The sequence below is a fragment of the Lissotriton helveticus genome, chromosome 7 (assembly GCF_964261635.1).
Source record: "Lissotriton helveticus chromosome 7, aLisHel1.1, whole genome shotgun sequence".
In the NCBI taxonomy this organism is placed as follows: domain Eukaryota; kingdom Metazoa; phylum Chordata; class Amphibia; order Caudata; family Salamandridae; genus Lissotriton; species Lissotriton helveticus.
This window is the reverse complement of record NC_136068.1, coordinates 1,859,782,244-1,859,809,473: the sequence shown is the minus strand read 5'-3', so window position 1 is coordinate 1,859,809,473 and position 27,230 is coordinate 1,859,782,244. Positions and strand designations below refer to the sequence as shown.

The 27,230-nt window shown below is 44.5% G+C and overlaps 1 protein-coding gene across 1 annotated transcript in view; it reads right to left on the bottom strand.

The window, feature by feature from the left end:
- Positions 1–21,614: 21,614 nt before the first annotated feature.
- Positions 21,615–27,230, bottom strand: part of LOC144767796 (uncharacterized) — a 126,947-nt gene continuing 121,331 nt past the window's right edge. Inside the window, exon 4 of the mRNA XM_078651175.1 lies at positions 21,615–21,813. Within this exon, the coding sequence (XP_078507301.1) occupies positions 21,623–21,813 (191 nt within the window). The 3' untranslated portion in view covers positions 21,615–21,622. The remainder of the gene's footprint in view (positions 21,814–27,230) is intronic.

Sequence of the window (27,230 nt, the reverse complement as noted above, 5' to 3'; positions counted from 1 at the left end):
CCCCAGGCAGGTAGAAAGGTGTCTGTATGCTAGGGCCTTTGTGAGGTTGTTGGACTTGCTGGAGTGCAGAGTGGCAACTTTCTAAGAGTTGTTTACTTTAATAGTGACCTGAAATTCGACCTGAGCATCAGGCCGGGTTTAATGCCATGATTAATTTATACCTTACTTGACCCAGGTAGGTAGCTCCATTCATAGCTTAGCCAGGTTGAGGTGCCAACCAGTAACCCAGTGTTATCCAATGGGGCTATCAACCTTTCCACAGCAAAGCGACAATTTGGAAGAATTGCTCTTAAGACATACGAAAAATGTATGTCCCCCTTAATAATATATAGCTCCAATAGAGGTCGATAGGCCTTCCTTATGGCAAACTTGTATATAACATTAAGGGAAATGGGGGCTTTGCTATTAGGTGGAATGGCAAAGTCAAACTTGGAGTGTAAACACTGCCTTTTCAGTACGCAGCGGCAGGCTGAGATCCACAATTAGTGCTGCAGTCCTGGATACCCATGGGTACCATATACTCGAGTCTTATAAGTAAGTCAGTACTTGCCAATTGGGTGCATCCAATTGAACATATCTTTAGTGGTTAGAACACCGGCACTGAGATCTGGTTAGCAAGCCTAAGTGCACTCTCAGAGATAGAAATCCAGCAGCATCAGTCCAAGAATGTGGGGGCAAAAAGAGGCGTTTCTTTACTCACTAATTTGTGAAGACTATAGTTCTTATTTATCAAAAATTGTGCAATGCATTGCAGCAAGACCTCTTGCTGCACTGTGTTTTGTGACAGGGAGAGGGCAGGAATGTGGCACATTCCTGCCATCTCCTTGCGCTGACACACTATGTGCTGCCTAGTGCCAACGCAGGCAGGATTGTTTTGTGCAGAAAGGGACACCTTACTGCACCAGAATAATCTTTAGAGGATTCTTCCTCTTTCCATGTGTGCTGTTGAAAAAAGATGCCCACTGAGCTTGTCTACTATTCTGACACTCTGGGGCATATTATCAAGGGGGATTATCTCCGCTTTTTTGGCTTTAAAAGCCAAGAAAGCGGAGATAAAATTATCTCCCTATTACCTCACTGTCGCTAACACGAGTTAGCGACAGCTAGTAGGAGATAGCGGCCATCTTGAGCCCCGCTTTGCATGTCAGTGAAATTTATAGCTAATGACATGCAAAGTGGGCGTGCCAAGATGTTAGCGACTGGAAACATTCGCTAACATCGCTATCTCCTATTACCAACTTTTGGAGATATTCGCGCTAAGCGCGAATATCTCCATAAGCTAACACCTGCCCCATAGCAGTTCTTAGCCATGTTATCCAATGGTAGGTGGATAACATGGCTAAGAGCATTAGCTCGGTAATGCATGAATATCGCTGACTTTTCAGCGATATTCATGCATTTCGGGCGATTTTTATCGCTTAGGAGATAAACCTTGATAATAGCAAGGTTCCTAAGCGATAAAAATCGCCGCAGCACGGCGATAAAAATATTGCCGCTAAGCCAACATAGCGATAATTATCGCTAGTTGTTGGTAATATGCCCCTCTGACTGTTAGAGAACATGAAGATTTCAGTGGTTTGTGCTGACCGTTATCAGAAAATGTGCTTCGAATAAAAAAAGGCTCAATTGAATAAAAGCTGATTTTTAGCGCAAGGAGCCCTTTTTCCAGGACTGAATAATTTCTTTCTACTGGAGAAAACTTTCCTGCAAAAAATGCAACTTTAAGTTTATCTTTCGAGTCATCGTTAAAGCATTTATGGAACAGCATGAAATGGGCTGAATGTGGCCAGTTGACTTCTCTAGTCAAACCTTGGAAGTTTGAAATATAGGTATGCATATTCATATTATTTCTAAGATCTCTTGATGGTCAAACATCTTTTTTTAAAGTGAGCAGGGCAGCCCAGAAAATTGTGCAGAAGTGGATATACTTCAGCTACTAAGGGCGGAGCCTATGTCAAGGAATTTGCGTTCACATTACTCATGATAAACCCCACGGTGGATCAATCTGTGGCATAAATATGGTGTTTAAAGGATAAAAGGACCTGACAAGGTATGTAAGAAAGTCTTTAGCTTCATAGGACTGTCACATTTTAGTTCAGATAAGTCAGCCAGTGGAGGATCCAGTGAGCCTTGTTGTAGTACAGCAAGAAGAGACATACATAAGGGTGTGTTTCCAGTTTTAGTTGTTACAGCAGCTATTAATTCCTGGACCTGATCAATATTTTATTTTTGTGGATCACAACCTGTCAAGAGCAGATATTTTTGGTGGCAGGTATTAGATCTTCTTGGTGCATAGGAATGGTCTATTAACTCTGGGAACAGGCTCAGACACCAGATTAAAACTGGAAGTCTAGAATTGCTCCCAACAATAATATCCATCAGGAAAGGGGAGAACTAGAGATCAGCCCAGCTGGCAGGCCACACAGCATTGCAAAGAGCAGGAAAAAACTAGACGAAAACTGAGTGAGGGAACTCAAGTGTAGCTTCACCATATTCGATTTGGAATATGGGTAAAAATATATTGAAATTGAAATTGAATAACATTTATATAGCGCATGGCTACCCGGAGGCATCCCAGCACTTACAGTAGCCGCAATGAGGGCTCAAGCCAGATTAAGGAAACAGTAGTGTTTTTAGAGATCTGTGAAAGGAGAGATGATTAGGTTCTGCTCTCAGATGGTGGGGAAGGGAGTTCCAGAGTCTGGCAGCATTAAGCGAGAATTGTCGGCCTCCACTTCTTGCCTTCCTAATCCTAGGGATAGTGGCCAGGTTCAAGGATTTGGATCGAAGACTTCTATTGGGCTCATAGGGCTGAATAATATTGTAAAGAATGGGTGGACCAGTTTTGGATAAAGATTTATGGACGATACATAGGGATTTGAACTTGACTCTCTCTTGGACAGGGAGCCAATGCAGAGATTTCAGAGCAGATTTGGCTGACTGATGTTTAGGAGTGCCCAGTAAAAGTCTTACGGCCCTATTCTGGATGATTTGTAATTTCGTGATTGTGGCAGCGGGCCCCTAAATAGAGTGTGTTTGCATAGTCCAGCTGGGACAGGACGAGTGCTTGGACCATGATTTTCCTGGCCTAAATATCAAACTAAATGTCAACAAGCAGCTATCTATTCAACAGACGCAAAATGTGGGAAATACAGTCTTGGAATATATGTGTGTTCATGCATTCTTTCAGATGGGCTTTCCACATTGGAAAAACATCAATACTTTAGTTTCTGTGCTGGTTAGGTGGAGCTGAGTGCCTCAGGAAAAACTAAGATCGATGCCGCTAAGGATACTGGACAGAAGGAAAGGAGTCCCAGTGAAAGGAAGGCATTGACCACAGGCAGCAGCCCACAAAGGAACAACCTAGCGCCAAGGGCCTGCGCACCTAGAGTGGCGGACCGCAAACAGCAGTCCCCCTTTAAGTCGCCAAACCTCAATGTGGTAGTGAATAGGTAAGGTGTTATCCTTACAAAAGCCTTGTCACAAACATACAGCTTCCCAGTTCAACCAGGAATTGGATAAAATAGATTCTAAATGTAAAAGATATGATTGAGGATAAAAACAGATATGGGGCTTGTTAGAACTGGGGGTCTCTAGTTGGTAGAGGTAGGTAACTTGGTCCAAATAGGGAGCCTTGCTTCTAGTCAGAGTAAGGGGGATACACACTCTAGATAACCCCTGCTCACCCCCTTGGTAGCTTGGCACAAGCAGACAGGCTTATCCCCAAGGCAATGTGTAAAGTATTTGTACAAACACCCACAGTAACACAGTGAAACACCACAAATGGTCACCACACCTCTATTTATAAAAATAGGTATGAGTTTAGGCAAGACCAAAAACAACAAAAAAGTCTGCATACACAATTAGATTCTCTTTAGGAATGTCTGTGATATGATTTATGAATGGAGAAAGAAAATAGATTTGCAGAGTTCTGTATTTCTTTTATACCAAGGTTCACTAGGGCAAGACAGTTCAGGATTGAGGGTCCGATGTAGGTAATTTATTTTTACCGGTTCGTAAATACCAAATCATACCGAATCGGTCTTTATGAACCGGAAAACCAGATGTAGGAAAATAATCGGTAAAAAATACCGATTCGGAAACATTTGGAATCCACACTCGGTAAATACCGATTCGGTAATCACCGAATCGGTAATCTCCGATTCGGTAACACCCATTCAACCCTATGGGCCTCCAGTCCCATAGGAATGAATGGGAGACACCGACTTGGAGATTACTGAATCGGTATTTACCGAATCGGTATTTACCGAATCGGTAAAATCCGATCTCGAAAATTCGAATAGATGACATGTGAGCCAGTGAACCAATCAGGGACACCCACCAAACCCCACAACAAAGCAACTGAGAAATCAACCAATCAGATGCAAGTACCACACCCCAGTACCTGGAGGTGGCCACACCCATGCAGGTGCAGAGCAGCAGAACTGTAGAGAGAGCTGGAGGGGAGACAGAGGAGCAGGCTGCACTGAGCCCAGCAGAGCATCACCATGGAGTCCCAGGAAGGCCAAAAGGATGGATGTGAGAGAAAGAGGAAGCTGAAATTCAGCACAACTGAGCTCCAGGTGCTCGTGGAGGAGGTAGTGCAGCATTACAGCCAGCTTTTTGGGATACAGTCCCTGCAAGTAGCAGAGTCTGTAAAGAGGAGCACCTGGCTGGCAATCCAGAGCAAAGTAAATGCCCTAGGAGTCACACATCGTGAAATAGATGACATCAAGAAAAGGTGGTATGATCTGAGGATCACCACCAAAAAGAAGATTGGCACCCAGAGGAAGGAATCCGCAGCCACAGGTGGGGGGAAGAGCCGTGCACCAAGCCTCACTGAACTGGAGCAGCTTGTGGAATCCACCATGCAGCCTGAGAGCATACACGGGATTGGGGATGCTGACAGCTCAGCCAGAGCTGCAAGAAAGAAAGGTAAGATGCAGGGACATGTACCCCACCCATTCCCTGGGCCCTTCCCCAATGTGGGTGACTCACTCACAATCCAGCACACATGACAGTAGTCACCAGCAATGCATCATGGTAGTCGTAGTCATAGGAACATTCATCAAAGCAGTCAACACTCAACACTGCATGCCATGCCACACTCCCCATACACAAGAGGTTGAGGCATATGAAATTGTGTGTTAGGAATTTGTGTAATGAAAACACACAGCTGATCATTGTCCATGTCTGCCCACAGGAGAGTCATCGCGCAGTGCAGCGCAGGGAGGGGAGTCAAGTGCACCAACAACGGCTGCGAGGGAGAAGCCCACAGACACAGCAGGACCTAGCACTGTCCCTGAGGACACTACCACAACGCACGCACCCACAGCAATGGAGGAAGACACTACAGCACAGCCACTGTCACCCCTGCTGTTCGAGACACAGACTCCGGCAGCACCTGCAGATGCCACAACACCAAGCTCAGGGTCCTCTGTGCATGTGAGGCAAAGGAGGCAGGACGTCCACCATTAAGGATCCTGGAAAGCTCTGATGAGGAAGAGGTGGAGGCACCCAGACCTAGCACTCCACCACTGGCTGGCAACGCAGGGCAACAGGGGTCATTAGGATCTGGCCGTGCAAGTGACCGTGGCCGTAGGGCACGTGAGCGTGACAAGGAGCAGAATGTGCAGGGGGTCTTTGCTGGTCTGGAAGCCACTATGGTTAAGGTCCAGCGCATGCATGCCAAAGGGATCATGGCAGTGCACAGACAGGTGTGCATCCTGAACAGCAGGATGGCAAACATTGATCGGGGGATATGCGCCATGGCAAAAGGAATGGAGTCCATGGGAAAAGGAATGGAGTCCATGGCAGAGGGGGTGAGGGACATGGGTGTGCGCATGGGTTCCCTCTGTGACAGGCTGGAGAGTGACCACACACAAAGGCGCAGGTATAGGCGCTAGGTCAAGCAGCTGAATCAGTCAATCAACCATCTGGCAACTTCAACCACACTGCTATGCCGCCGGTCAGTGAACATGCAGACTGACATTGTGCACTGCTGCAGTGACTTGTCCAGGGGTATGGGGAGGGTGACCTCTGCTATGGAGGTACTGATGACACAGCAGACAGCCACTGCTGGTAACACGTGTGTTGGGGACACAGAGGAGTCCACAAGCAGGAGTGGGTCCAGCACGCCTGTACAGGACATTCGTCGGAGAAGCAGACTCCATGCAGATGACACTGGAATCCACTGCGCAGGTTGACCCCCTGCCCCGTGGCTCACACAACATTATGCGTAAGCGCAAACATTAACAAATGATAATGAACAGAGGACAGGTCACAGTGAAGTAAACTTTGGCCACCCAGTGTGAAAAGTGAATTTAATTTGGTTTATGTGGTCTTGAATAGTGCAGTAGTGCATATTAAAGTGAGTGCTTCAAGACATGAACATGCCTGTGTGTCATCACTCTATTAAAAGTATCTGTTGGTGATTTCTACGCGTCGCAGTCTACCATCTGTTGCTGGTGCTGCTCCTGCTGCATTGTGATCGGCTTGTCCTGTCCCATCATCTATGTCCTCATGATATGTTAGTTCAATCTCAGTGCCCTCCTTGGTGGCAAGATTGTGCAGCATGGCGCAGGTCGCAATAATCTTGCAACAGATAATTGGCGTGTATTGCCGTGCACCTCCACTCTTATGGAGGCACCTAAATCTACTTTTTAGCAGTCCAAAAGTGCGTTCCACCACGCAACGTGTTGTTCTGTGTGCCACGTTGTGACGGCTTTTGCTCCTGGTGGATGGGTTTGTTGAAAATGGCAATGTGTATGTACATAAGCGGCGTTCATTTTGTGTTCAATGTACCCCTTGTTGTAAGCAGAACGGATATCGCTAAAACACTGACTGTGTCATCCCGCTAGCATAGACCCATGCACACACGTACACAACAGCCATTTTAGGTATCATGGTCTCCTAGTTCACGATCGATCATCGGCACACTTCCCTGACCCTGCAAGCTTCCCCCATGCACCCTGACCGCCCTCCGCACTCACATGCACAAGTCATGAGCCCTCCCCTCCCGCATGACTCTGTCTCTGAGAATCGCACCCCGCGCCTGACCAACACCTCCTGTCCCTCCATGAATATCCCTCCTTTGATGACCTCTTCCTCTGAACCTAATTGTTTGCACGGACCGCTGGTCATCCCTTAGCCCGAGGATACAGTTTATTGCCCACTACTGTATGCACTCGTCTTTCTTGAAAGAAGCCACTATTGATCATGGCCACCCCACCCCCTGAGATTCGATCAGGCACACACATTCCAATGGAATCAGCAGAACACCCAGCTGCGTGACAGCCCCTCCTACTGAATGAAGGATAAGGGCCCCTACTGTAGCCACGTGTTGGAATATCTTCATACTTCACAATGTATTGATTGTAATAAAGGATGCCTGCGTGCCACAAACCTGTGTATAAAAGGCGAAGCCTCAGAGAAACTTGTTAGAGCACCTCCCGAAGACACTATGCGAGTGTCCCAAATGACATGCTCTCCTCATGAGTAATAAACTCTGTTCTTGTTTTCCTACTTCCAGTGCCCGTCTCTTCATTTGGTAATTATTTATGATGGGAACGAAGAGTCGCCCTGCACCAGCAGCCTGGGCATCGGGTGCGATATGGGCTGACTTTTCTACAATTGGCGTCCCAACGCCAAAATCAGCGACATAAGGTCCGGTAAGAGAGGTCCAGACGATGAGGTGAACATCTAAATGATTGGAGTATACCTGCCTTGAGAGGGCCCTCGTCCGGCTGCCGATTGAATGAACTTCACCGATTCCGAACGGACCTCTCTCAAATGACCTATTGTCCTGACTGGAATCCCACAGGAATGCTGCGGTAAAAACATGGAGAAAGAGAACGATCGGGCGCTGGAAAAAGGAAGGCGAAGAACTGTCCACATGGTCCGGTCCGGGTAAGGTCGTGACACACGACAAATTGCGAAATTGATTGATTGATTGTTTGAAAATACTAGTATTACTTATTGATTGTCTCTGAGAGATTCTCTATTTGCAAACAAGCACAGAGTCGCCATACTCTGTTTAGTCTTTGCAGATAGTGAAGGATAGGTAATGCAGACTTTTGTCCCCATTGTAATCCGTCATACCTATTTTTCTCCCCATTGATTGATTGTTTGAATCGAGCATTGAATTGTTCGAAGTTGGTTCTCTTAAGGATCTTCTCTGCCTGCAAACGGGGAAGAATAGGAATATTCTCTCTCCCTTTGCAGATAGTGAAGGGTAGGTAACACAAACCTTTAACACGTCGTACCTATTTCGTTCCTCATTGATTGATTGTTTGTCCGAACATTTGACTGTTTGGAAATTGGTTCTTTTTGGAGGTATTCCCTGTTTGCAAATAAACGTAGGAAAATCTTTGCAAGTAGTGAAAGGGTAGGTAATGCGGACCTTTGTTCCCAGTTGTAATCTGTCATGCCTATCTACTCCCCACTGATTGATACGCCAGTTTCACCCGGACCATTTACTAGAGGTAGGTCATCTGGCCCGACCAGAGAGCACCCCTAGTGAAAAGGACATATACAATAATAACGAAGTGATCACTGTATCCTGTTAACAGAAACTTTAGCATGAAACAACCTGGAAAGAAAGGAATAGGAGAACGAAATCAGTAGGCCACTGATGAACTTTTTATTAAATAACGAACAAGGAAACGATAACAATACTTAATGACAAAATCTATTATTGTCCTAGAAACAAGAAACGTTAGAAATAAGCCCGTAATAAGAAACCTGAAAACAGTAAGAGAAACCAAGCGTGGCATTGCAACGGCCACAAGGCAACGAGGCTTCATCGCCCCTCACTGCCCCAAACATGTCTGTCCCACCGCCTGCCACGCCCAATAACGGCAACCTGAGAAAGATACAAAGCAACAGACATCCGCCCCCATTCTGGAAACTTCCAAAGTGCAACAGGTTTGCGGCTACGCCCAGCCGGAAGCAACACATATAGGGCGGGTCCTGCTGCCAACCGTCGGCCGGAGATCATCACATAGGGTGTAGCCGGAGGAGAGCCGAGGCCGAAGGGACCCGGCCAAGGGGACTGCTACGACAACCCTGGAGAGTTGCAGGTGGGGGGAATGTCTATGTCCTCGACCCTCCCCTCTCTCTCCCAGTCTGGACCAGCATCCATGGAGGGCCTGGGAGTTGAGAGGCCACTACACGAAAGGCCCAGGAGAGGCGCCAAGCGCCAAGGTCTGTCCCAAGGATGGACTAAGGGACCTGTTCCTGGGGCCAGGGCGAAGAGCGTCCGGCCACCATCAACCGGAGGCCCGACCCGAAAACATGCCAGGCGCCACTTCTTTCTTTTTTCTTCCATAATGGCAGCGACAACACTGGGGGGGGATGTCTTGCACATGCCTCCGACCCCCCCCCCCTCGTCCTCATCGCCTGGTCCGGCCATAACAAATGTCAAGCGAGACGCCGTGGGGTGCACTGGGAGGGAGAGACGGTTCGAACAAGTCTCCCCCGCCTCCCCAGGTGGAGGCTTCCCAGCTGCACCCTCAGCGCTCCAGGCGCCCGGAAAAGGGTTCTTCCACTGTGGCGATGCTGCAACGCCTCGCCCGGCAGGGTGGTGCCCGTCCGCTCATTTGACCCCGCGATCGCCGGTAGCTGCCGAACTCTCAAAATGGCGATCGACCTGGCAAGAGCGGGCCCAGCACGAAGGAATGGCCCGGTCACCTGTTGACTCCACCATAAAGGTTCTCCTCGTCCCTGAAGATTCTAGAGGAGCCGCGGGAGTCCCCGACCCTGCAGATACCCCCGATGGGGAATGAATGCCATTATATCCCACGGAACAATGGAAATGTAGCTGCAGGACGTCGGCGCTCCCATGCTGTTGCCAGCCTCAGTTTGAATGACTAGAATCCTGCAGACTACAGTTCGGATCAGTTCCGGTGAAAGCACAGTATGACCCGGTAGGAACATTGTTGCCTCCCTCCCCTTTTGATTGATGGTTCAGACCACCGATCCTTTCTTTTGCCCTTTAACGGAACTTTTGGACTGCCAAAAGAAGCTCTGGGTCAACCACGAGTTAGTAGAAATTTAGACTATGCCTGGTTCTGCCTGACCGCACCCAAAATGGCGCCGATGCAAATGAAACTTTCAACTCCTTGTTGTACCCCGATTGTTCAGCCCTGGTGTCATGAGATATGTATGAAGGGTTTTTTTTAACCACATGAATTGATATAGGATGTGTACTAATTATATGTTCGGACAATTAATTGATTCAGGATGTGTACTGTCAGTTCGGGAAATGAATTGATATGGGATGGGTACTGGCTATATGTTCGGACAATGAATTGATATTGGGTGGGTACTGATTATGTGTTCAGACGGTAAATTGACATCAGATGGGTATTAATTGAACATTCGGACAATGAATTGTTGTTAAGTTTGGCGCATCATGATTATTGAAAGTTGGAAGCCCAACACTCATGACACTCGCTCACGCTGAAGTCTCGACATGATTTTGTTGCACTTGTCGCACTTTTAGATTATGAAATAAACGACCACCGACTCCACTAAAGTTTTTACTAATAAAGTATCCCCACATCTACAGTTCCAGCCTGCTCCGTGGCCGGCCCACGGGGTTGTAGGCCCATATTTATGCACCGACATTCTTATTAAAGATTTTCTGGAAAAAGCAAACGTAGTTGTCACGTGTGAATTAGTAAGTTTCAAATAAATGACCACTGTTTAAGGATTAAAAAGTATAGTACGCAGAGATACTGCAAAAATGAATGGTACAGGTTTTGTTGTATGTACTTTGCACATCTTTGTACGGCCTAAAGCAACCGCTAAAAGACCCTGGAATTCAGTCTATACTTTATATGCTACCTGTATCAGAAAAATTGTGCTAAAATGCCCCTAAGTCGCTCCAAAGGAGTGCCATCTGGCCTCCCTACATACGATCCGTAATACCACACTTGGGTGACCTATGCTATCCACCGGCTTCCGATAATCATCTCTCGCACACTAAAAGGTTCATCTGGGCTTAAATGTCGAATTGACAAGAACTGCGTTCCGGGGAGATAGACCGCGTATGTAGTAAGTAAAAGCCTTTTCGGGTTTATGCGCGCTGATGTATTCTTAAATGCTGCCCCCGCCCCTTCTTTTTCCCTCTTTTCTGCAGGTCACTTTGGAACATCGGTTAAAAATACGAAAAAAGAAAATGGTGATCTAACGGACGAAGAGACGGGAAAAAGGCGTTCGATTATGGTGCCCACGCACTCCGAATAATACAATCTAAACTAATGTGCGCACATGATTAAACCCTCCACACTTAACTAAATAGGGAAGGTTTAAGGAAAATTCCGAGGTAAGGATTACACAAGTACCCTCCGACGGGAGGACTAGGGATATTGCCGATACTTAAAGACCTATTACCTCCTTTTCGCATCCTCATAGACAAGTAACTAAAAGCTGCCCCATTGTTCTCCAATTGACACCAACCGTTGTCTCAGCCTGGAAACACATTTGCTAAAATAACTCGAAAATACCGCCGTGAGCATTAGCCCGACCAGGTCAGTTCATGACCAATTGCCAACGGCGTAAGTGTGTACAATCAAAGCCACCAGTAAGGGCAGCCGACGAATAAAAGAGAAGAAAAAGAAAGAAAAAAAAAGAGCTTAGGATGACAAGGATGCACAGCATACAGAAAAGGATAATTTTGGCCAATAACTGTTTTATGTTTTGTCTTGGATTTTTGTGTATAATACATGTACTGTCTTCCCCGTCTGAGTTTGTGTGTACGTAATGTATGGATTTCCGTATTACTTAACCCCTGTTGTTCTATGTTGTGCGCGCACTGAATGGTCCATTATTGTACACGTCTCTCTCTCTCTCTCCCCCTCTCTTTCTCTCTCCATGTCACACGTGTACTGAATGAACCACTTAGAGTGCTCTCTCTCTCTCTCTCTCTCTCTCTCTCTCTCTCTCTCTCTCTCTCTCTCTCTCTCTCTCTCTCTCTCTCTCTCTCTCCCTCTTTCCTCTCTCTCTCTCTCCCTCTCTCTCTCTCTCTCTCTCTCCCTCTCTAAAACCCCCCTGTTCCCTCTTTCCTTGTATGGTAACGTTGTGCCCCTCCCGGCACAACACCTAATTGGGTTTCCTCGAACACAAAGGTGTTTGGAAAAATTGACAGGAACTAAAACGACTGTAACTTGCCATATTACTACCTCTCCTTTCTGCAAAACAATAGAACCCGAGTTGGTCATGAAAGAAAGGACGGGTCAGACGACTAACGTCCCCTAATCTGGCCTTTATAGGGGGACTATAACGTCAATGGCCTCCTGTTTCTCAGTTCGCTAAAAATGCAATTCCCAATGCACAGATTACTTCGCTTCTCTGCACTAAAGGGTGGATGTCCAGAGTACCCCACTTCTCCCGATCGACCCCAGCTCCCTGCCCAAAACGTCCCCGTTTCCCCCGATTAACCCCTGCTTCATGTCATCTACCCTCGAAAGCGAAATTGATGACCTTGATTAACGTTCACTCCCCAAGAAGAGCATGTTTTACGTCCACCCCCTCCCCCTTCTTCATGACGATAACGCCCCACTTACAAGAGTTAGCCGACCCCGAAGGGAGATGTAAGATTGTCGATGCTTGGGTTAAAGGGAAGGGCGAGTCTCTACATAAGGACTCGACTTTGAGTTTGCTATAATACACTGTGTATAAAAGTCCAATTTCTCTCCACGTACGTCACGAATGAGCGCCGAACAGGGTTATGAATTCCATAGCAATGCACTCCTACAGACTCCATAAATGACGACTTCTGACTGTGACCGATGAACTTATCCCCCACCTACATAGGATTGGGGACGGAATTGAGATGTATAAATGTCTTCTCCTGCCAGTTTTTCTAAAAACTTGTTTTCTACTCATTTAAAGATATAATAACCGGAGGAGAGGAGCTGGACGTGACGCACAGCCTGGCCACAGATCATGAAGCACATGTGACCGCAACCAAAGGTGGAGCCGCAGAGCAACGAGACGCGGGACGAGGCACAACTCTCAAACTCGGCAGATGAAAGAATGAAGGGCTACCTTGAAGCCCTCGACTTGCTGACCCACTCGTGCCTGAAGTCCCCGTCCCCTTTTGAGTCTGACTGATGGGCCTGCCTGCTCATTGTCCTTTGCTCCCTTGGTCTCTTGGTGTGTTCGAAGATCTGGCCCCACTCCGCCCTCTCTTCCCTCGATTATTCAACAAACTCTTTCATATAAACTTTTGACTATGGAATGGGATTTTGCCACGGAAAAAGAAAGACACGCAGGTGCCCAGCATGAGGCACCCCTAAGAAAATGAGTTAGGAAACAGGACTGTGATCTAACAGCAGAGGACTGATCGCACCCTGCAACGCGTAAGGATGATTCCGAGCTGGACTTATAGCTTCACCGCCGGTGCTCAAAAGCGCCAACGAAAAGAAAACGGACTACCAGAGTCTACCAGTGGTGGCTCGTCATTGAAAAAGACATTTTCACTAAGACCCCCCTTCCTGAACTTTCTACCCACCCCTTGACTAGTTGCTTACATCGAATTGCATTCCCCCCCTCAATTTTATTGCTTACAAAAATGTTTCACCGGTCACCCATGTATCTAGCTTTCCAAAGTACTGATAAGACCCGAAGGTATCAGATTACTCTTAATTAATGTCATCGGAGAAAAAGTCTGAACTTGATGCTGTAATGTTTCGGAACCTCTTTTCTTGACTCCGACTAAAATATTATGCCGATCTCTAGGATTGTATGAAGAACCCAACAAATGTAAATTAACATGTAGTGCATTCTGCCTATCGCATTAACTATGTAGAAACTGAACTTGCTTATGTAAAAAAGCGGCGACTGTTGAAAATGGCAATGTGTATGTACATAAGCGGCGTTCATTTTGTGTTTAATGTACCCCTTGTTGTAAGCAGAACGGATATCGCTAAAACACTGACTGTGTCATCCCGCTAGCATAGACCCATGCACATACGTACACGACAGCCATTTTAGGTATCATGGTCTCCTAGTTCACGATCGATCATCGGCACACTTCCCTGACCCTGCAAGCGTCCCCCATGCACCCTGACCGCCCCCGCACTCACATGCACAAGTCATGAGCCCTCCCCTCCCGCATGACTCTGTCTCTGAGAATCGCACCCCGCGCCTGACCAACACCTCCTGTCCCTCCATGAATACCCCTCCTTTGATGACCTCTTCCTCTGAACCTAATTGTTTGCACGGACCGCTGGTCATCCCTTAGCCCGAGGATACAGTTTATTGCCCACTACTGTATGCACTCGTCTTTCTTGAAAGAAGCCACTATTGATCATGGCCACCCTACCCCCTGAGATTCGATCAGGCACACACATTCCAATGGAATCAGCAGAACACCCAGCTGCGTGACAGCCCCTCCTACTGCATGAAGGATAAGGGCCCCTACTGTAGCCACGTGTTGGAATATCTTCATACTTCACAATGTATTGATTGTAATAAAGGATGCCTGTGTGCCACAAACCTGTGTATAAAAGGCGAAGCCTCAGAGAAACTTGTTAGAGCACCTCCCGAAGACACTATGCGAGTGTCCCAAATGACATGCTCTCCTCATGAGTAATAAACTCTGTTCTTGTTTTCCTACTTCCAGTGCCCGTCTCTTCATTTGGTAATTATTTATGATGGGAACGAAGAGTCTCCCTGCACCAGCAGCCTGGGCATCGGGTGCGATATGGGCTGACTTTTCTACAGGTTCAGGTAGGGGGTGAGCACAAATGAACGCAGGGCATATGCACTGTCACCTGGGTGTAAAATGAAATATTGATTAGTCACATACTCACGATTTTTCCTTCTGCATAGACTATCAGGGTGTCTCACACATACTTACCTAGCAGGTATCCATCACCAAAATCACCAGCCACAAGGCGTCTGTATATCCCACTGTTCTGGAATATGTAGGAGTCGTGGGTACTCCCAGGAAATTTGGCTACAATGTCCGTAATTATGTTGCCAGCGTTGCAGATCACCTGCACATTGATAGAATTTGTGGATTTCCTGTTTCTATATATGTGTTCAGTTGCTGCAGGTGGGCATAGTGGGATGTGCGTCCCATCGATACAGCCTATGATGTGAGGGAACTGTGCAAGTTGATAGAAATCGTTTTTCGTCTTAGCTAGTTCTGCAGGTGTGTCAGGGAACTCAATGTAGTGTTCCATCCTCTGCATCATGGCATCAAGAAATTTCTGAAAAACCGTGACAGGCAGTTCTGGGACACCCCACCTACTGTAGCTATCACATGCTGGTAGCTCCCAGAGGCAAGAAGGTGTAGGCAGCACAGCACCTGCACATGGGGTGGGATGGCGTGTGCTCTTGGGGTTGGGTGTTCCAGATATGGGTGGAGGTCCCTGATCAAGTCCAGGATGGTTCTGGGGTGGAGTCAGTACCTTTGCAGGATCTCAGCTTCAGTCAGTTGGAAGAGGGTGATCCTCTGCCTACACACCTGCTCCTCCCTTAGCCAGACCCTCTCTCCTGCTGCCTGTAACCGTAGCCCCCTTACAATAACGTAGAAAGCCGCCATTGTGGTTGCACTGTTGCATTTTGGGGCCTTCTTATATATCCTGTTCCTGGTTTCCACCTGCTTCCAATCCATGGTAAATACAGACTCTTAAATACCGATTTTCATGGTATTCGGTATTTTTGGGATTTGCTACATCTCAACAAGCCATTTTTACCATTTCTTATTTACCGACTCGGTAAATATGAATTCGGTATTTTCCGATTCGGAAAATTACCATTTCTTTATTACTGAATCTGTAAATAAGAATTCGGTATATTCCGAATCGTGTGATACCGATTCGGTATTTTACCGACTGGTATTTACCGATTCGGTAAGTTTTTAGTCACATACATCTCAATGCTCTTATACTGGTCGGTAAAGGCCGAAATTACCGATTTTCGGCCTTTACCGACCGGTATTTGGCTACCTACATTGAGCCCTAAGTGTCTAAACAGGCTATCACAACCCCCTTCACGTTGGCACCAACGGACGCGGACCCTGCAGCCCTGTGCCCTTCACGATTATCCCAAAGCTGACTCTGCGGCCAGTGCAGGTGAAGTAATGCCCCAAGGTGTGAAGTGAACACTTCCTAACAAAAGACGGACCCCGATATCGCAGCACTCTTGATGAGCCAGTACGGGCCATTCTGACCTCTTTGATAAATGCCGGCACAGTCCCCGGCACAGTCCCCGGCAAACCTGCAGTCTACACAATGGCCCACAATGATCCCTGGTCACACGAGCCACCCTCAGCTGACCCGTTAACTCCCAACCCGTTCAAGCAAATGCAAAGCAGCAATGCGGTGGGAGATTTACCTGTGGAGCTTTTCTTGCACTGTGGCCTCCGCCGGGGCGATCGGAACTCTTCTTCCCTCCAAAGTGCCTCACGGAGGAGGTAGGGCCAACCCTCCCAGCTTTGAGCGTGGCTCCTTCTCTTGTTCGTCGATGTCCTGCTGGACAAAAAGGATCAGAGCGGCTTCCCTGATCAGAGGCAGTCCGCTGCCGCTCCCAGGCTTAAACAAACAAGCAGCGACCCAATCTTGCGGATGGGTCAGCGGCGGTGACAGTCCCTAGTGGCTCGCAGATCTGGTGAACTTGAACCGGGCCACCAGTTTGGCTCAGGCTCAACACGTAACATCGCAGGGCCACTCTGGGTTGGGATCGAAGCAATCTTTAGACGTGCAGGGTTCACGAGAAATACAAGCTGTGCGCAGTGATACACAAACAGAAGCTTGAAAGATGTTGCCTGGAAACTTTGATGACCCTTTGTTTCCAATAACAGGAGGCCAGCTCTCCTCAGGCCCTTGGAGACTCTTTGCTTCTGGACACAGCACACAGCAAAGTCCCTTGTCCTCACCCTGAGTAGAATCAGCAAACTGCAGGACAGCCCCAGAGCACACAGCAAGGGTAGTACTTCTCCTCTGGTACTTCAGTTGATCTTCTTGGCAGCAGTTCCTATTGATTGTAGAAGTATACAAATTTTACTGGAGTTTCAGCTCTTAATTTGTACCCCAATAGTCTTTGTTCTTCATGTGTTAGGGGACCTGGACCCAGTTCAAACCAGTCCTTGGTGCACTCTGCCGTGCATAACTTCGTCCTTTTTGAAGGTGGGCCAGCGTCTTCAGACGCACGGCAGGAGGTGGAGCCAGCACTGTTGTAGGCAGGCACGACCCTATTCAGGCCCAAGGTGCTACTCCTGCCACCATTCCAAATGCAGATAGGTCTATTCAGCCTAATGCTTACTCACCTAGACTCCCGGTGCCACCCCAGCCCCTGTCACTCTCAAACCAGACAGTCAATCCACAACCAGGCAGAGGCATACTGGAAGGTTGAACAAGAAAATAGCCAGTTTCTAAAATTGCTATTTTCAAACACAGAATTCAGGGATACCAGACTCCAATGGGCTATCTCACTCCTATGGGAAGATATGCAGGTACACATGGTACACAGCATTCCCCATTCCATGCTATGGGCAAGATAACTTCTCAATAGTGAAAAACGAATTGACAGTATTTCACTATCAGGACATAGTACACATGTCAGTACATTTCCTACCTTCTGCAGGCACTGTAACCTGCCCATAGGGGTCCCTTGGGCCTGCTATAGGGGTGTCCTTTGTGCACAGGAAGGGAGTGGTAGGGCCTGGCAAGTGGGTGCCCTTGTCAGGTCAGGATGGCAGTTAGCATCTGCTCGCAGGCACTGCGGTGGCAGGCCTGAGACTTCTCTTTTAGGGCTACTTAGGTAGTTGGCACAATCAGTGCTGCAGGCCAACTAGTAGCATTTGACTTACCAGCCCTGGCACACTTAGTGCACTTTACTAGGGACCTACTGGTAAGACAAATATGCCAATCGAGGATTACCAATCATAATAATAATCTATACAGGGAGAGCATATGCACTTTAGCACTGATCAGCAGGTCAGGAAAAAAAGGAGGAACCCTACAAAAAGGGCCATTTCTAACAGGGCTCAGTTGAATATTCATAAACATATGCAAAAGGTTTGGAGGGAACCCTATCACAGTAATAAATACACATAATATATACTACCAAACTGGGATCTTGCAATCGCTCCATCACAATCATTGTATAATGTATTATTCCACTTTTTCACTGACATATTCAGGGCAACCAACTAGGCAAAGGAATTATGGGGCTTATTCACTATTATTTAACGTAATTCAGTGCAGACAGCACCCCCATTTGCACTATGACACAAGGGCTTGTGCATTGACAAATGGTAGCCTAAGTGCTCCAGCTCAGGGATTGAGGAAAACATCACTATATCTTAGTAGATATGGCACTGTTCTGCTCCCTCCTCTTTCATGCAATGTAGCGCAGCAACTATATATGCTGTGCTGTGTTGTGTGAATGTTTCATAAATCTGGATACTAATTATTAGGCCCTTGATTGAGGTTGCCAATATTGTGTATTTAGAGGAGGTGTACATACAGCTGAATTATGACAAATAGTATGAGCAACTCTAAAGTGATCCTACCATAGCATGTGATGGTCCATTTGATGCAGTATTAGAAAAATGGTCGGGCGGGTCCCTTATAAATAGAAGATGCAGAATCTCTAAAATTCCTTTTATGCAAAGTTCATAAATCTCTACCCACTCAACCAGGAAAACAAACCATAACTAGTATTGGGTGTGCAACACAACATATTGCTATTTATGTAAACAAGTTCTTATTTCCCTACGTCATTATGTCCATTACACCATGAATTTTTTAACCTGATTAAAAGGATGTTCCCATGAAAAGAATACTGTTTGGTGTCAATAGATGACTCTTTGCTGTATACCAGTGTACAACATTTGCATGGATTAACAACAATAGAATATGTTTTGCAAGTAAGATCTGCTTCTTTTTTCTTCAGAACATATTGCTCTTAGAGGACATTTATTCTTTTTGATTTTCCATATTTCTTGCAAACACAGAATTGTCGTTGGTTCATGTGTAGCTATCACTTTTGCAAGCTTATAATAAGTTGTCAGAAGATAATTATGGCTGTGGGACCTAATTCATAGAAGTGGCTGAGAAACATCATTTTATAGCTAAAGTATACAAATGAGCTTCTTAATGTAGTAATATTTATAAATCTCTATTAAGTAAATCTAAAGAAATGTTTAGGAATATTGCTGTGACAATCATGACCGATTGAGTAAAACTAAGATTTTCTCTGATAAATGTATGACTAAAAGTGTTGACGATAGTCTTTGTATTAGGTCAGACAGAAGTGGCCATAATAACTTGGCATACAAATCAACAAGCAGTTATAAAACGGGTGCACTATTAGCAAAATATTTAATCATTGAAAAAGAGACATGATTTAACAAATCCATTGAATTGGATTCAGGAAATGTTACGATTTCTCTTTCCGAAAGTACAGAATGCATTCCTAAATGTTATAAACATGTATATTCAATATACATGTTTATAACATTTAGGAACGATACTATATTCTTCAGAAGCTACCCCCGACTCTTTCACATTATCACAATTGGGGGCATATGTACAAGCCCCTATCACCATGGGAATGTCACTTTGTGTGACATTCCCGTGCCGATAGGGGCCTTGCATTATATAAAAGGCAGTGTTAAGCGGATGTATGACGTTACAACGCATACTTTTAGCACGCATACCTTTATAACGCAATTTTTACAATGCAGGATCCATTACAACGACCTACCATTACAACGCATTTTTTTTACATCGCAGATGCCTTTACAACGCATACCATTACAACGTAAGTATTGGTAAGTATATAATATTTTTAAAAATGTAAGTAATTAAAATTAATATAATTTAATTTAATTTTAATTTATTTTTATTTAAAACCCAAACCTAGCTCTGAACCCTAAAAATACCCCTGTACCCAAAAACCCAAACCTAGCCCTGAACCCTAAAAATACCCCTGTACCCAAAAACCCAAACCTAGCCCTGAACCCTAAAAATACCCTTGTACCCAAAAACCCAAACCTAGCCCGGAACCCTAAAAATACCCCTGTACCCAAAAACCCAAACCTAACCCTTAACCCTTAAAATACCCCTTTATTTTACGAAATGCGTTGTAAAAGTACATGCGTTGTAAAAGTACTTGCGTTGTAATAGTATCCGTTGTAAAAGTATGCGTGGTAAAAGTCTTTACGTTGTAAAAGATGCGTGGTAATGGTATTGCGTGGTAAAGGTTGTATACCGTGTTAAGCCACTTAACGTGGCTTTACACTGCCTTGTACATGATAGAGCACCATGTTATTCTGAAATTTGTAGGGGTGCAATATAGTCACCAGTAGTCAGCACCCGCATATTTAGAGGGACATGTTAATGTGTGACTTTAAGATGTAGTACTAGGCCGGAAATCAGTGCAATATGTAGATGTGTATATATGATTATTAGTAAGGTTGCTTCTCATACCATGCATTATTGGGCCATTTTCATTTTCATTGGCATAGCAATAAATATAGATATAAATATAGATATAAATTACAGATGCTAAAAACAAATTACATGAAACTAGATAAGAGCGCAAACATTGAGGGATATAATGCTTCTATAATTTAAGCCACTAAATATTCACTTGGGCTAGAGATTGTTTTTCATGTCTGGAATGTTTTTGCTTCCTTAGTGTAATGGCATGTACAAGCTAAAAATAGTGGAATAGAATGCGGCCCAAAGCAATTTTTTTTATATCTTTATTATTTTATCCTTGTTTATTCTTTCATGAGGATAAAGTGCAAATGTATCTGACTGCCGGTCTTTCCTTCTATTTAATAGGAGCCCTTCCTTTTGTTTAGTGTTCCATAAGTCTCAGTTTGTGCTACCAGAAAGCATTGATATTCTAGTACACATTGCCTTATCAGTGGTACACTTGCATCAAGCAAAGCTGCCAGATCACATTGAAAGCTTCTCTATAATGTGGGTGGTAGTGTTTGATACTAAAATCAAGTAGTGTCTTATTTAAGGTGTCAGCAAATGAGGGCTGTGTGTGGGTAAGCAGCAAAATTAGAAGCAATACACACGTGCAACTCAACATAGGTAGTCCTCTTTGCATATGTTCTTTTCATGAATTGATCTGTGTTATTCCTTTAGCTTCGTGTGTCCCCATCTCCATCTTCTTTCATAGTTCCTTTCCATTCTTCCTTTATGTCCTTTCACTCTTGGCCCCAATCTCTTACAAGAACAATAAACCATTCTCAAAATAATAAATGAACCAGATCCGTGCATCGACTTTGAAAAGCCATATTTATTCTAATTTGAAGTTTTACAATATTTCTTCCCAGTATTCGCACTTTTTAGAAAAAGCGCAGAGGAATAGTGGAGAAATGATATAACATTGTCAAAGACTCATCCCCTTCCCCAGCCCTCCAAGTTCTTCACTCACTTTCAATTGCTTTTTTCACTTTTTTGTCTTGCCCCCTTTTATTCTACTATGCCTATGGCAGTTCTTTCCTTCCTCACTTTTTCTACCCATTTACCCTTTTCTTCTGCCTCCCCAGTTACCTTGTGTTTTTCTTTTCCATGACTCTTTCCTCTTCCTCCCCACTGCCCCTCCCTCTCCCTCTTCCGTATCCTCTCTCTGATTCTTAGCTAGCCTCTTCTTCATTGCCATCTTCCCCATTCCCACTGATTAGTTGTTTCTGCCTAGCCATGGGTTCTCCTTCTTGAAGTGGGATCTCGGTCACATCAAGAAATTCAAACTCTTGTAGGTCTTCTTCATCTGGAGACAGCGACATATCCAGTAACTGATAATCTGGTTCATCAACAAGTTCAACTTCTGAAAGGGAAAGCATGGAAATTGATGAATGCTTCAAGAAAGATCTTCAAAAACACGATCATTGTGAATGAGCACTATGTTGCACACATAGGGTTATAGTATTTGACCCCCCTGCCCCTCCCCTGGCTTGCACAGCCCTTGCTGCTTTTGTGGATCCTTCTGTTCCGGTGACAGGGGTCAAGAGATAGCCAAACCTTGTGACTGTGGTCCTCCTTCAAGAGGAGATCCCAAGAAGAAACAAGCCAACACGTGTTTCGTCAATCGGGAATTAGCCTGTGACTCTTCAGGGCTGAATAGATCCAAAATTAAACGGGATCGGGGTACCGGTGATACTTCCAACCCGGTTCTAATGGGTAAAGTGTAGGAAATGGCCAATGGTGGCGATAAGTAATGAGGGCTCGATGCCCGTGTAGTGGGAGCCGTGAAAATAACGGGCGGGTGCAGCCGTCAGAACAGGAAAGCCTGCAGGATACGGATAGAGCTCAACTGCCACTAGAACCGACCATTAGAACCGGGTTGGAAGTATCACTGGTTTGCATTATACACGGTTGGCCTCGGCCTACTCTATTTCAGGGGTTTTGGGTTCCCCCTGACCAAGTAGCACTGTCCCTATTTTGTATTTTTTCTACTTTCACCGCTACCTGATGTGTGCCAATTTTTCTGTTTACTGAAAAACCCTACGTAGAGTCTTCAGAAAGCCCAACCTTGCCTGATATCTGTTAAAGCTTTTTGCAGAATCCACTGTGCTAAAACCACTAGACAATATACAGTAAACCATCATCTGACATGTGGCAGAAAAGCGGTCTTCAACTCTAATACAAATTGTCAAAATAGGCAAGGGGTTAAAGCAAAAGCAAGGGGGATCAATGTTGCAGTGTTCTAAGTTTTCGCAACCAAAGCCCTCAGTTTGGACAGAGGGTCAATCATGAAGAATGGGTTGAATGAAAAACAAAATTAACTATAAGAACAAAAGCAGCTAGAACTAGATTAAAGCAGAAATAAGGCAATTGTGACATTGGGAGACATAGAGAGAAAAAAGGAAATAGTAGGAGTAGAGGCACATAAAGAAATAATGACAGAGAGAAAGGCAAACAAAAATAGTAGCAAAAACAGAGACAAACAGAAACAAGGTGCACTACAGAAAGACTAGTGAACAGACACAATATGAGACAGAATAAATTAGTCATTTCAACAAAGATAGAAGCCTGCAAGTGTCGCCATAAAATTCATCTCTGTAAAAAGTATAGAAAGTTTAAAATGTGTATCTTAACTTGGGTTTAAGAAACCACAAGCACTGTTGAAGCCTTGCATTGCAACATACCTTAGTAATCCATGCAGACATTCACTAGAAAACAGTGGGCAAGAAACAATTAGAGTGTCATCAATGTTCTTTAGTAATTATTTGGCCAAGGGCGAGTGGTCTCTGGAGAATAGTCTCTGTGGCAAGATCTGATCCAACAATTAAACCCTGGAGGGACAGTACTAGTGCTTGACATTTTTTTAATGTGTTCAGGAGGTTGGAGCAGAACAAATGTCCTAGGTCCAGAAATGAGGCTTTCAATTGGCGTTGCTTAGCAGACCAACAATTTGGTAAAACTGAATTTCCACCAAATAACTGGGGAGTCCAGTTTGCCCTCCCAACCTCGATTTGGTCTATCTGGCAAAAGAGCTATACCAGAAGGGCTGAACTAAAGGCTACTGTAGGCTGTTTTTGTATCTATATGGGCTGGTTTTCTGGACAAGGCAGGCTGGTTACTTAATGGCTAGTGCATTCTACTGTAAGAGCTGAAGTAGATGAGCAGAGCAGTTTCTGGGGCTAGAGTGACCATGATACTTGCATAAATGCCTTCTCAGAATGGCTGAACTATAACTACAGTGTGTGTTTGTGCTTGTGTGTGGGTTTGGAAAAAGAGATTTGAATTAGCCCTATTTGGCTGTTCACCATTTCCGAGAGTAAAGTTAATGTAAAGTGTAGACTTATATGTCCCCAACATCTGAATTCAAGGGGTAGTGTCAAGCTACTAATATTAACTTTTCACACATAGACGAACGTCTGTGCCAGGGAGGTGGCTTTCTCTCTAGGGTAACTGTTATGGTGAAGCAAAAAAGTTTAATAAACTTTAAAAAGATAATAAAGATATTTTAAGTTAAATCTTAATGTACATAAATTTGATATATTTTTTAAATGTAGGGCAAAACTTAAAAACGTGCTTCACTGCTACAAATTAAATTTTCAATAAAATTTGTCATTAAAATGTATTGTTTATTAAAATGAAATTATTTTTTGAAGATGTATTTGAAAAATAAATGTGAAACTAAAGTAGACTCTTTAGAATAATTCGAAAGATAAAAATTATGAATCGAATTATTTTCAAACAATTTAATTATTTAAAAAAATGCTACATGTATATATATTATATATTTTATTTTTTTACTTTAAATTGCATTTATATATTTTTTTAAAGTTTAAATTAATTTATTTATTTCAGCATTATTACCTATGGCCTTCCGTTATTTTCTTTGGGAGGGTGTTGCAGTACCAGTGTTTTGATAATTTGTGATGCTGGACTTCAGCTCTGAGCTGGAGTACAATTACAACTGCTTTGGGTTCTTTTTTGGTTCTAGTTACAATAGAAGTGCTATTTTTGTATAGTAATAGGCTTATTCTTCTGTTGGCAGGTGTGTGGCCCTTCCTAAACTCCTCCTTAACCTTCCCTTGACCCCTTCTTACACCTCCTTCTTACCCTCCTATTTAGTACTAAGTATTCCTCATTTTACTGCCACTGACCCCTTTTTTGTTCCAGGACCGCAGATATCACATACCGGCTTCTTACAGCATCATGAATGCAACCGTCCGCACAACTGACTTTTGCCTTGAAAAAGCCCACGGCCAATAGGCCACTAGGGCGAAACACGTGTCGGCTGTCCTTTTTCCGCAGATGTAACCAAAAAATAAAAACCACGAACTTGAAACTTTCAAAGAACGCTTGAATTTTCTCTTTGAACTTTTGTTGACAAATCGTGTAGGCACTATTCTTCAATTTTCCTCTACACTGACCCCTTGTCTCTCCGACGTATTCTACTAAACCGTATCCATAAGTGTAGGGAGATCTACGCAGTCGGGCGGAGATTTTCACACATGAAAGAAGGAAGAGGCAGAGAGTCTCACATGTAGGTTTGTGAATAACATTTTGCAGAATGTTAGTAGTAGTACTGTAATACTACTTGGGGGCCGATTCCGGTCCGGTAAAATTCTCGTCCGTACGATTTGCATCCGGAGCCGTTTCGGTACGACTCGTACACACACCGTACGACTCGACGAGTACGATCCGGAACGGGGTATCAGGACGCAATTCGTACGGTCCACGTCAGGTAAGGGCTATTCGTAGGGAAAAGCGCACATTCACATACACACCGTATGGTGCGTACCCCCCATGATCGCAGGGGGGAAACAACCTTTACAACGCAACTTTTACAGCGAACTACCATTACGAAACTTTTACAACGCAAAAACTTTTACAACGCATACCATTACAACGCAGGATTTTACAACGCAAGTACCTTTACAACGCATACCATTACAACGTAAGTATTGGTAAGTATTTAATTATTTTTAAAATATTATATGTTTGGGTTTTTGGGTAAAGGGGTATTTTTAGGGTTCAGGGTCAGTTTTCAGTTTTTGGGTAAAGGGGTATTTTTAGGGTTCAGGGTCAGTTTTCAGTTTTTGGGTAAAGGGGTATTTTTAGGGTTCAGGGTCAGTTTTCAGTTTTTGGGTAAAGGGGTATTTTTAGGGTTCAGGGTCAGTTTTCAGTTTTTGTGTAAAGGGGCATTTTTAGGGTTCAGGGTCAGTTTTCAGTTTTTGGGTAAAGGGGTATTTTTAGGGTTCAGGGTCAGTTTTCAGTTTTTGGGTAAAGGGGTATTTTTAGGGTTCAGGGTCAGTTTTCAGTTTTTGGGTAAAGGGGTATTTTTAGGGTTCAGGGTCAGTTTTCAGTTTTTGGGTAAAGGGGTATTTTTAGGGTTCAGGGTCAGTTTTCAGTTTTTGTGTAAAGGGGTATTTTTAGGGTTCAGGGACAGTTTTGGGTTTTTGGGGTACAGGGTTAATTTGTAAAAATAAAAAAAAATTATATTTAAATTAAATTAATTAAATGTAATTAAATAAAAATTTATTATATTTTAATAATTTAAATTAATTTAAATTAAAAAAAAATTTTTAGGGTTCAGGGTCAGTTTTGGGTTTTTGGGGTACAGGGTTAATTTGTAAAAATAAATTAAAATTATATTTAAATTAAATTAATTAAAATGTAATTATATTTTAATAATTTAAAATAATTTATATTAAAAAAAATATTATATACTTACCAATATTTACGTTGTAATGGTATGCGTTGTAAAGGTACTTGCGTTGTAAAATCTTGCGTTGTAATGGTATGCGTTGTAAAAGTTTTTGCGTTGTAAAAAATTTGTTGTAATGGTAGTCGTTGTAAAAGTATGCGTTGTAACGTCATACATCCTCGCAGGGGTACGCACCGTACCCCTGCGATCATGGGGGGTACGCACCGTACCCCTGTGATCATGGGGTATACGCACCGTCAGCCGCGGTCGGTAGGGGAGTACCTGCCGGGGCAGTGACGTGGGGAGGGGCAGGGTGGGGGTTAGTAATGTATGGATAATGGAGGTTTGCAGGTAAGTAAACATTTAAATAAATCAAACGAATTTCGTTGCATGCACTGCATCCTCAAATGCAATGCAGTGCGCGCAACGAAATTCGTTTGATTTATTTAAATGTTTACTTACCTACAAACCTCCATTATCCATATATTACTAACCCCCAGCCTGCCCCTCCCCCTCCCCACGTCACCGCCCCGGCAGGTACTCCCCTACCAACCGCAGCTGCGCACAGTACCAGGGGGGGGGGGTCTCTGTACCTGTTCCGGGGCGAACTCTGCTTTTACGGCTGTTTTCAGCTCCCGTAGAAAAAGGGTTGTACGGTGCGTACCCAACACGAATCGTACTTGCCGGTTCGGAAAAAGCAGCCACGAACCGTACAGATGTCGCGTACAGCGGGTTCCGAGGGAGATTAGTACAGGGATTTGATTTGTACGGTCCCTGTACGATTTGTACGGAGTCCAGCTCCTGGTACGAATAGTACTTCGTCGTACGTACGGGGGACGTTGTAGGGTACGATTCGTACGGGAAAAATGCTCCGAACGGCAATTCGCAGCGCTTTTTACCGGATCAGAATCGACCCCTAAGTGTACTACAAACTTCACCTTGTGACCAGCTCCAATATTAACAAGAGATTTTGGTGACATCATAACAACAAGGCTAACGGCCAAGTGGTTTGTAAATAACAAACTAATCGTGGGACGGTAAAAGAGGACCACATATGCACTTTATATCGGTGATGGATTTTT